Raw genomic sequence first — 12,582 nt, forward strand, 5'->3', positions numbered from 1 at the left:
CCGCCTCTTGGGTTCAGGCAATTCTGCCTCAGCCTCCTGAGTAGCTGGGATTACAGGCATGCGCCACCATGCCCAGCTAATTTTTTGTAGTTTTAGTAGAGACAGGGTTTCATCCTGTCGACCAGGATGGTCTCGATCTCTTGACCTCGTGGTCCACCCGCCTTGGCCTCCCAAAGTGCTGGGATTACAGGCGTGAGCATCTTTATTTTTTAGAAGTGTAATTATCTCTGTGCTTTAAAACTATCTTCTTAAAAACGTATTAATTTTTTTCCCCCATAGCTCCCAAGCCTGAACTGATAGCTACAGAGAAGAAGTATTCTTCTTTAAAGCCTGAAGAAAAGGGTGAGGCTAATTTTCAACTTTCAGAAAAAAGCAATTCCTTCTTTTATTGTCGTTTTAACTGTTTTTCCACACTGAGTTATTTACACTGATTTTTAGCAGGTATTCAGTGTTTATTTTAGAATGTTTGAAGTTTTCTGGGAGGGAGTAGTTCATTTAAGATTGACATAAAATTATGCTTTCTCAAACTGATAACAATTTACATTCATTAAAAACATTAAACTATTACTTCAGCAGGATGTTGTCTTTATTCGTAGTTATTTCACAGACTGTTTATGAAAACTAAGCATTAAAAAAACTATGCTTTTATTATTTTTATAGTGTTTCAGTCTTTAGAAAATTGCTTAGAAGGTTGAAGACCCAGTTCCTACTTAAGCATGGAAGTAATTAATTACATATTATTTAATCTCACTGCATGCATTTGTCATAATGTAAACCTGGAAAGTTATTCCAAGGTACCATATGTATTTTGCTAAAAACCTTGCTTATATTGGTTTGTTGTGAATTTGGAGAAAATAAGTCCTTCTCATGGTCCATGAAGATACACAATGGTTGTCACTAGTAGATTAGTTTGTATACATCAAGAAACTTCAATACTATTTTAGAATGCTTTTGTTTCTTCTGCTAGTGTTGTACTTTAACCCATCCTTGTTTCTTGCCTAAAGTACTGTATCCTGTTAATTGATTTCTCTCACTTTAACTCCTTGTCTGGCTCATACTTCATGTGTTGCCAGGATTGTTTTTTTAAAGAGACTGTTTTTTAGAGCAGTTTTAGGTTGACAGCAAAGCTGAGTCAAAAGTACAGAGTTCCTATATAGTTCCTTTCATCACACGGGCACGGTTTTTCCCACTGTTAACATTCCGTACCACAGTGGTATATTTGTGAGAATTAATGAGCCTGCCTACGTTGACACTTCATCACTCAGAGTCCATAGTTTACTTTAAAGTTCACTCCTAGTGTTGTACTTATTATGGATTTTGACAAATTTATAATGTCACATATCTACCATTGTAATATCATACAGCCTAGCATTACTGCCCTAAAAACCTTCTTTGCTCTACCTGTTCATCTGTCCTTCCCTTCAGCCCTTGGCAATCATTAATTTTTTTAATGACTCTGTACAGTTTTGCCTTTTCTGGAGTGTCATATAGTTGGACTCATACAGCGTGTAGCCTTTTCAAATTAGCCTCTTTCACTTAATTATATCCCTTTAAAATTTCTCTGTATGTTTTCATGGCTTGGGAGGCATTTGTTGTTAGCACTAAGTAATATTTCATTGTCTTTATATTCCACAATTTATTAATCCATGCATTTACTGAGGGACATCTTGATTGCTTTAAGTTTTGGCAATTATAAGGGGAACTGCCATAAATGTGTGTAGGTTTTTGGGTGGACGTATTTTCAGTTCATTTGGGTAAATACCAAGGAGAGGGATTACCTGATAATATGACAAAAGTATATTGAGTTTTGTAAGCAACTGCCAGACTTCTTTCAATTTGGCTGTACCATTTTGTACTCCCACCAGTAATCAATTAGAATTTCTATTCTACATTCTAGCCAGCATTTGGTGTTTTCAGTGTTTTGGATTTTGGCCTTTCTAATAGGTATCTAGTGATATTTTACTTTTGTTTTCAATTGCAGTTCCATGATGACATATGGTGTTAGATATCTTCGCATGTACTTAATTGTTATTTGGATATCTTTGGTAAAGTGTTCTAGTCTTTTGTGTATTTTTAATGAGGTTTTTTTTTTTTCCTTCAGCTTCTTTTTTTGTATATTTTGGACAGAAGTCTTTTATTAGATGTTTTTGCAAATATTTTCGCCTAGTCTGTGGCTTGTTTTCTTCACAGAGCAGAGGTTTTAAATTTTATTGAAGTTTATCAGTTATTTCTCTTATGGATCATGGCTTTGGTTTTAAATCTAAAAAGTCATTGCCATACCCAAGGCCATCTGGATTTTCTTCTGTGTAATCTTCAAGGAATTTTATAGTTTTGTGTTTTACATTTAGGTTTGTGATTCGTTTTGAATTAATTTTTGTGAAGGTTGTAAGGTTATTGTCTAGATTCTTTTTTTTTTTTTTTGGCATATGAATGCTAGTTGATCCAACACCATTTGTTGAAAAGACTTTCAGTTTTCAGATAAAAATCAAAAGTTCAAATTCAAGGTCCTCCAGTAACTGACCCCCACATTACATTTTTGATAACATCTTCCATGCGGATAACCCCCCATATAGGCATCGAGGAAGGAGAGCTAAGCAGAATCCTGGCACAATTAAGATCTGAAGAATATCTCAGTTTATAGTATTACTACTCAGTTACTTCCTTCTATGTAATCCTTTATATAATCATATATTAGTTTATAGAACTAGAGCTTGAAGATTATCTCAGTTAATAGTGTTACTACTGTGTTATTTCCCATTATATAATCCTCTACATATAATCATGTATTAGTTCATAGAATGAGTGCCTAAAGAATATCTTACCACTCACTTATTTCCATATATATATATATATATATATATATATATATATATAACTATATCTTAGTTCATAATCAGAGGAATGCCTGGAGTAGAGTAGACATGGTACAGAGCATGAGTTAAGGAATAAGCAGCTTAGAGTTGGAGGAATGTCTGGAGCAGACACAGTATGAGCATGGTTTAAGGGAAAACAGTTACACCAGGATAAGAATCCATGGCCCAGGTGGCAGCGTTCAGTATCATAAAGATACCCGCTGTATGGCAGGCTTGGGGCAACAGCCACTCCTGATAAAGGAGTTGTGGGACCTTGCTCCAGTTCTTGTGGAGGGCTGCCCTCAGACCAGCAATCCCTCGAGCATCTGAGGGCTCAAAAATCCCTCCAGATAATTGCACCTTGGTGACTGTGAACTTTATCAGTTCTTGTTACTGTGCTGCTCAAAAAGCATCTTCCTATAGAACTCGTTGGAAGCTGCCAGCAGGTGCCGGTAACCCTGACAGCTCTGTCACTGCTGTGTGACTTATAGCATCCTCCTGTAAATCTTCTTAGAAGTAGCTTGCCCGTAGATAGAGGTATTGCACACTGCACCCTCTTCACTGTGCACTGCCCACCTCCATGCCTCGTTGACCTAATGAGGGTGGACCCCATACTGCACACAGCCCATTTCCTTGCCTGGATGACCTAATGGGAATGGACCCCTTGCTGTGCACTGTCCACCTCCTAGCCTAGGTGACCTAATGGGGATGGACCCCTTGTTGTATTGCTCACGACCCTATCACTATCCTTAAAGATGACTTCACTCACTGCCCTGCTCCCTAACCTATACACAATAAATACTGATGCCTCTGGACATTCGGGGCCTTGCCTGACTCTGCTTATAGGTGGCGTGGCCCCCGTGAGCCCAGCTGCGTTTTCCCTGTACTTCTGTGTCCTGTCTCTTTATTTCTCGGATCCTGCGCCTCAGCACAGCATAAGGGACACCCATGACCCTGTGGGGCCCTCAGCCCTACACTTCCACTCTTTGTGTTTATTAAATGTAGCACTCACTCTCTAGTCCCTGAATATGTCATGTACTTTCCTAGCTTTATCTCTATCTTGTGTACTTTGCTCAAAATGGAAGTTTTTTAAATATTTTTTTATACTTAAGAATTTAAAAAATATGTTGCACAATTTATGCTTAATAAAAATATTAGTCTCAGATTAATCCTTTGTGAACTAGTTAGGTAGGAGTCGTCAATCAGTTTTTAATACTTGTTTATAATATCTGTCCTACCTGAAAAACTCATCCTACCAATATATGCACATGTAAGAGGTATATTGCTGGCTTTATTATCTATTTTTTTTACTATTAAAAAAAGTAATGCCACCAATTAGGCAGCAGTTTTGTTAAAATTCAGATAATGACTTCCCCTATTCCCTAAAATCAGTCAGTTGATCTTATAAATAAAATGGAAGATGATGTATTTTTATTACATTTATCTGTGCAAAGTCCTGGCCACGATGGAATAATAAGGAGTGAATTTATACTCCTGAGTTAAACAACTAGAAAATTGGACAAAATATATGAAACAGTGGCTTTCACATATTAAACATCAGGCAGCATAAGTCACTGTGACACTGGAGAGAGACCTGTAATTATCACATCTCACTGCCTAGAAGCAGTTTTCAGGCAGCAGAAAAGAGGAAGCCAAACAGACCTCAATGTTCTTCAGAGTTGAGGACATAGAGATAGGTATTTAGGAAGGGCTGGGCAACTACCAGAGTGGCGGGAACTGCACAGAGAGTGCTCAGATCTGTAGACAGCTTACTGTGAGGCTTTGCCTGAATACTGATCTACACATGCATGAAAAGAAACTTCTGTAATGGAGAAATAACCACTGGAAAGCAATCGGTAAAGCCATCTTTGTAACTCACAAATAGTTCCTTTTTCCATGAAGCAGAGTAAGAAGATCTCATAATATTTAGCACATTGGATAGAGTCCATAAAAGGATGTGTCACCTTAGACTAAAGTCTTCTCTGCCTCTATCTTGACAATAGGGCTAACAAATTACAGAACAAAATTGAGTACAACCTAAAAGAATATAATAAAATTTTGTATTCAAGAGTGTAAAATTCACGACGTCCATTATCTAATTAAACATTGCCAGGCATGGAAAGACCAAGAAAATAGCAATCCATAACCAGGAAAGAAAAGCCAGTCAGCAGAAAAGAGCAAGAATGACAGAGATGGTGGAGATAGAAGGCAAGTACATTAAAATAGCTATCATAAACATATCCCATGTGTTTAAGAAGGTAGAAGAAAATGTGAACATTATAGTGGGAAAATTGGAAAATATAAGAAAGACCCGAATTGAAGAATACAGTATCTGAAATGAGAAACACTGAAAGTTCAGTAGATTGAAAACTGCAGAAGAAAATGTTAGTGAACTTGAAGACATAGTAATACAACTATTAAAAATATATGGAAAAAAGGGAACAGAATATTGGTTACCTGAGTGACAGTATCAAGTGGTTTTACTTACCTGTAATTGGAGTACCTAATGGAAAGGTGAGAGAGTAGGGACATGAAAAAATTTAAAGAAATAATGGCTGAAAAATTTAATTTGATGCAAATTTATGATTAAAAAGCTTAAAGCCAGGAAGAAAGTAACTGTCAACCTGAAGTTTTCTACCTAACAAAAATACATTTTGGAAATGGGGCAAAATTAAAACTTTTTGAGACAAAATCTCAGAGAATGTATTGCCAGTAGAACTGTATTACAGAAAATGTTAAAAGAAATTTTTTTTTTTTGTATAAGGGAAATGACATTAGATCGACAGTTGGAATTACTGAAAGCAATGAAGAATACCAGAAGTAGTAAATATGTGAATAAATTTAAAAGACATTTTCCTTCCATTTAAAAATCTCACGATAACTGTTTATTGGAATGACTCGAAAACAATATAAAATGTTGGCTTTGAAGTTTAAGTGTAAATATGAGAATTTTTTGCATATAGGTTAAACAAGACAAGACATAATGAGAAATTCTAAGTATTTTCAGAATGTTCTCCTCATACACCTGATGTGCCTTTGATAGATCAGGTACCATGAATAAGAAAAGTGTTATTCAAAACACTGAATAAGTCAGTGTTTTGCCAGTGGCCTTTGAACACATGCAGTTGAGAGAGAGAGCCAGAGGCAATTTGAATGTTAAATTTTGTTAAATTACTTTTTACTAAGTAACAATAAATATAAATCAAAGTTCCACCCTTCTTTCCACAGTTGAGAGAGGGAGCATTTTCAAACCATGGCTAGGACCAGTTTGAAGCGTCTTAAGCCTTAGAACAAGGAAATAATTTTTCATTTGTAGTTGTGTTCATGATTTTTATCTTATGATCTTAGGTTCCATGGAAGGCATCCTTTGAAAAGCTCTGTTCTATTGGAGAGGGGTAAAAAGAGCTACTTAGAAACCATGAAACTGATCACCCCTCTATTTTGGACTCTTAAGTGACTTCCATTATTTCATGGGATATTTTCCCAAATGTTTAGAATGGTGGTTAAACTCACTTTCTAATTTCTGTCCCAGTCCACCATGTGGATTTTCTCAAACCTCTTAGCAGTTTTCTGCTTCTCTGTCATTTTTGTTTTCCCAGAAGTACCTAAAATCCTGGCAAGTTGTGTCCCAAAATGGTAATGATATCACCACTTTGAAGCACAAATTATCCTGCTGTTTGAGATGTCCTTTTTTGTATTTATCTTTTGGTAAGATACTCATCATGTCATTGGTGTGAAATTCTTGATACAAAGGAAGGAACTCATAATTATTTTGGAGTGCAGGTAGGGAGGCATATAAATATATAGAAGAGAATGTAACAAAGGTCCTGTGTCTTAATAAAATTACTTAAATGGTAAAATTTATCTATATGTCCTCTTCACTTCCTCTACACATATGTATAGTCATACCCACAGAAAGAGCATAAAATGGTACTGAAGGCTAGTCTGGTTCTATATTTTCACTGGTAGAAGCAGTGAATCTCTGCTCACTTTTGCTTTAGGAGCATTTCCTTCTGAGTTCTATTATTGCAGGCTCATGGCTTCAGCCACCTTTTGTATCTGATCCCATCAGTGGTTGGATTTATTTACATTTATTGCTTTCCGTGTGTTTGCACTTCCAACTGTTTGCATTTCATACTTTCTGTCTAAAATACATACTTTTTTAGGGGATGTCCTTCTTTCTCTGGAATTGTTCTCTCAGATTTCTCATGGCTAGGTTTTTCTCATCTTTTGGGTTCCAGCTTAAAATTTTTCTTGCTTGACTTTAAGTCTTTTCCTTACCTACACTATTTAAAAGTAGGTATTTCTCATTATTATCTGTCACGTATTAGTTTATATGTTTGTTTTAGGATATTCTTTACCCCACACTTGATTAAACACCATGAGGGAAAAGAGTGTGTGTTTAGATACCTGTACCTTATTTGCCATTAGTTCTCTAATGCCTTATGCAATAGGTATATAATACATAGGGCATACTTACTACGATATTTATTATGTAATTTGAAGGATTCTTTAAAATCTGAAGGATTCCAGCTTGCAACATGTTTACATTTGTTTTTCTGAAACTTCCTTCTAGTGCTATTTAGGTACATAATGGTGGTGTGGATAGTGGAAGGTGGTATGGATAAAAGGAAGCTGAAATGTTTCAAGAGCAAAGAACAGAAAATCCTTACTGAATGTAACTTAAACAATATGGGAAAAAATCTCACATAATTGAAAGTCTAGAAGTAGAAATCATGTGACCTGCAACTCAGTGATTCTGTTGTGGACCTGAATTATATCTTTCCATTCTGCCATCCTCAGTGGCCACTTTGTGTTCAGATCAGCTCCTCTTGTGATCACAAGAAGGCTGAGAGTGGCAGTCAGGGCAATATGATTTCTTGTTTGTGTGACAGGAAAGAGAGGAAAACCTCTCCCTAACCATGGAATCTAAGTTCTTTTCCATTTCTTGGACCACTTTTGGGCACATTTACTTCTAGACCAACAAGACTTGTAAGAAAAATGCAATGCATTGATTGTCTCAGTGTAATCATATGAAAGTAGGTTTGATTTGGTTGGACTCAACTGCATTGTCTGCTGAAGGTGTTGAGATATATTTAGGTTCTATCATAAGGAATGCAATTTACGTTCTGCGCTGACATCTTGTAAGTCAAAGTTGAAGTAGAGTGTTGTTCTGGCAGTGACAAATGAACACCAGATGTCCTGCTGAGAACAACTAGAATGGTTGTATGAAGTACATGTATATGTTGATGTATATTTGACAGAGTCATCTGCTAGGGGTAGGAGAACTACAAATAAAATGAAGAACCATAAGATCAAGATAGAAGAGAAGATCAGAGCACAGTAAAGTGAGTCTGGCATTGGGGCTCATGTTTCATGTTAAGGCATTTGCCAGTTTTGAAAGTGGTAGCTTAGACTGAAAATAACTTGCAATAGACTTGGGTTCAAGGAGACAAAAATTCTAGTTAAAAGCTCATGAAAGCAGAGGTATCCTAGTGAACTACTAGGTTTTCATTTGGTTCCTAAAGGGATTTACTATGGGAGGAAGTCTGAAATGGAAATAAACCTAGCTCTGAAGAACACTGAAGCCCACCTTTTAATTATCTCAATTCTTGATTTGAGGAAGGTGATCCGGGATTTTTACTATCCCTACCATAGCTTACTGAAGGAGTGAAAGTAAACCTTTATTCTCTAGAGAAGAAGACATTATCTAGAGTTTTAAATTATCTTTGTGTTTTCTTATAAGTGTTTTGTGTCTTACACTCATCCAGAAGTTATTAGGCATACTTGTAGATATGACACATGGCTAGAAACCAAGAACAACAGACAATGGAACCTGGCCTTTAGGGTATCTAGGTATTAGAGATACCAGATATAAGCTTTCAAGTAACTATGCTTAATATATGTTAGAAGTAATAAAAGATGGGGTTGATAATTTTGGCAGAACTAAAACCCTTTTATGTATATATGAATATAAGTCAATCTAAGCTTAAATGAATTTGTTTACACTTATAAGTATATGTAAATATATACACACAAATGTTAATATATGTATGTCTATTTTTAAAAGAAGATATCTGAACTGAAACATAAAGAGACAAAAAAGATAGAAAATATAGACTAGACCTTAAGAGACATAAAGAATATGGTTGACTCTTGAACAACATGGGTTTGAACTACACGGGGTCCACTTATACACAGATTTTTTTTTTTAGCCTAATGGGAAATAAAAATATAGTATTGGTGAGAATGCAAAACCTGTGTATGAGGAGAGCCAACTTTTGTGCAGGCAGCTTCCACAGTGCTCACTATGGGACTTGAGTATTTGTGGATTTTGGTATACATGAGGGTCTTAGCATCAATTTCTTGTATATACGGAGGGATGATTGTATAGTGGGAAGGTCTATGTACATGTAATTAGAGGACCAGAAAGGAAGGAGAAAAAATGGAGCAGAAACTATATTTGAAGATACCAATGGTTTTCAATTTTCCAAAAGTGATTAAAAGCATCAGGCCACAGAACCAAGAATACTCTGCAGTCCAACCTGGATATATGCAAAGAAAATATTGAGGCAAAAAATTGAAGAAGACACACACAAAATTGGAAAAATATTCCATGTTCAAAGATTGGAAGAATCAATATTGTTAAAACTACACACAAAATTGGAAAAATATTCCATGTTCAAAGATTGGAAGAATCAATATTGTTAAAACTTCTGTACTACCCAAAGCAATCTAGATTCAGTGCAATTTATAACAAAGTTTATAAATTTATAGCAAAGTTGCCATTTGAAATAGCACAAATGTTCATCAGCAAAAGAATGGATAAAAGAGTTGAGGTATATTCATATACCATGATACCACGTAACAACAAATAAATGAACTAGAGATACACACAGCAGCATGACTCTTAGGATTTCACTGAAGTAAAGTTAAAAATATTCATAAATAATCTGTGGTGTTAGAAGACAGCTTTGGGTAGGAGCAGTGGGGTAGTGATTGGGAAGAAGTATAAGGGTAACTTCGGAGATGTGGATAATGTTCAGTTCTTGGCCTATGGTGGTTACTTGGGTGTGTTTTCATATGGTAATAGTTTCTCAAACTTTATACTTAATGTTTCTGAAAATGTTATACTGCAGTTTAAACTTCAGTGAGATAAATACGAATAAATATATTGTGTCCTAAAATTTTCTAAAATGTTAGGAAAATAGATTCAATTAAGAACAGACTCACTACCTTTTAGGTAATACTGTTTTTTTCTCTAAGGTATCTCCAAGTGATCACAAAGACTATTTGATTTTTTAAATTAGAATTTATGCACTTGGAATCGCTCCATATTATCACTTATTTTTCTATTTCAATTCATGCAGTAGGCCATTGACCCTCATATGAATTAATAAGTGGGTTAACTTATTACATACAGTGTTATTAATGTATTGCTATATTCTATAGCAAATAAAAGGGCATATCAATTATTTTGTTTTATTTTGTTAGGATACATTTTAGACATTTAAAAAACAATTTTATATACTTGTGGTAACTCTTTTGTATTGCTTTTTTTTTTCCCTTAGAGACAGGGTCTCTCTCTGTTGCCCAGGCTGGAGTGCAGTGATGTAATCATATCCCACTGCAACCTCACACTCTTGGGCTCAGGTGATTCTCTCATCTCAGTCTCCTGAGTAGCTGAGACTAAAGGCACATGCCACCATGCCTGGCTCATTTTTTAATTTTTTATTCTTTTGTAGAGGTGGCGTATTGCCCAGGCTTGTCATGAACTCCTGGCTTCAAGCAGTGCTCCCATCTCAGCCTCCCAAAATGTTTGGATTACAGGCATGAGCCACTGCACCCAGCCTGTATCTTAAATTAACTTAATATCTGTACCTTGTGTAATTCTTCCTTGGGTATTCAGGTAGCTAATGTAGAACTTTTTTTTTTTCCTTAAGTCTACATTTTCTCTTGGATTTGGCAAATTTTTAGCTGAGCTAAAATTCTAGTACTTACAGCTGGGTGTCCTCAAAAGAATGAAGTTGGAGCCCTAGACCGCACTATATGCAAAGAGTAACTGAAAATGGATCATTGACCTTAAATATGAGTTAAAACTTTAGATGAAAACAAGAGTAAATCTTCACGACCTTGGATGTGGCAGTAGATTTTTAGGTATGTGTGATATTGTGATATAATAAGGAATGCATATTTGATATTTGTCCCTGGTTTCTGGCACATAGCTCCTAAAGGCCTTGAAATTTTCTGAGTGATAAAGGCGAGAGGAACATCTTTTGTTACTCATAACAAGTGTGTTTCAGCCACATCCATCTGAGTTTATATTAACAAGGAGGCTTTTGTAAAGCCCCTAAGGATGGGTAGGGGCCATGTTGCCAGGGGAACCAATCAAATGATTAGCTTTCATTAAAAACCCTAAACAACAGAGTTTAGAGAGCTCCTGGGTTGGTGAACACATTGAGAGGATGGGAAGGTGGTACATCTGGAGAAGTTACAGAAACTCTGCATCTCTTTCTGCATATCTTGCATCTGTTCCATTTGGCTGTTTTGAGCTGTATCCTTTATAAGAAACTGGTAACAGTAAGTAAATTGCCTTCCTGAGTTCTGTGAGCTGTTTTAACATTATTGAACCAGATGAGGTGGTCATGGGAATCCCCAATTTATAGCCAGTTGATCAGAAGTACGAGAGGACTGGACTTGAGATTGGAATCTGAAGTGAGAGTATTCTTGTGGGACTGAGCCGTTAACTTGTGGAATCTGATGCTAACTCCAGAAAGATAGTGTCAGAATTGAATTAAATTATAGGACACCCAGTTGGTGCCAGATAATTCATTGTTGTGGGAATAAATCTCCACACATTTGGTGTCTCAGAGTGTTATGAATCTAGAGAAAAGTAGTTTGTTAGTTTTAGACTGTGTCACGAAAAGCATATTTAACAAAAGAAAAAATAACTGTACTTTATCGAAATTAAAAACTTCTGTACATTAAAGGACATTAAGAAAGTAAAAAGACAACCTGCGGAATGGGAGAAATCTTCAGGGTTCAAGTGATTCTCCTGTGTCAGCATCCTGAGTAGCTGGGATTGCAGGCACCTGCCATTGCACCTGGCTAAGTTTTGTATTTTTAGTATAGAGATCGGGTTTCACCATCTTGGCCAGACTGGTCTTGAACTCCTGACCTCATGATCCACCTGCCTCAGCTTCCCAAAGTGCTGGGATTACTAACACTACAGAATTAATTTCAAGCTGTTATTTATGTATCTGTTAAAAGAAATATATTCAATCAGTGAACCTCTCTTTAATGTATATCCTTTGACCATTTTTCATAGTATTTTATATAAAACATCTTTCTTAATATTTTCTAGAAATTTAAGTTTGGCTGGTTGTTACCACTATATAAATAGCTTTATTTCATTATTTCAACTGGAGAGTTTGTTTTTTTAAACCCTGATGGTATAATTATATACTACGTTGTTATATCTTGAGGCCATATAAAAATAGATTTTTGTACCAAATGATGATCAGAATTTTAATAGACTAAGCTATGTTTTCATGTGGTTCAAAGGAGCTCTAAGTGGTAAAAGTGAGAAAACAGTATTCTGTATTTTCATTGTGAAATAAAACTTGTAATTTTTAGGGAGAGGTTTATGTGCTGTGATGTTCAGGTTTTATAATCATCAGTTTCTGGTTGATAGGAAATCTTATGGAATCATTTGTAGTTTTCTGTTAGA

General features: G+C 35.8%; 1 protein-coding gene across 1 annotated transcript in view; it reads left to right on the forward strand.

The window, feature by feature from the left end:
- The window catches only part of LOC108286993 (CD2 associated protein), a 149,978-nt gene that overhangs the window by 103,024 nt on the left and 34,372 nt on the right, over window positions 1–12,582 (forward strand). The window contains exon 11 of the mRNA XM_017505165.2: window positions 280–342. Within this exon, the coding sequence (XP_017360654.1) occupies window positions 280–342 (63 nt within the window). The remainder of the gene's footprint in view (window positions 1–279; window positions 343–12,582) is intronic.

This window comes from Cebus imitator, unplaced genomic scaffold, assembly GCF_001604975.1.
Source record: "Cebus imitator isolate Cc_AM_T3 unplaced genomic scaffold, Cebus_imitator-1.0 Scaffold334, whole genome shotgun sequence".
Classification (NCBI taxonomy): Eukaryota; Metazoa; Chordata; class Mammalia; order Primates; family Cebidae; genus Cebus; species Cebus imitator.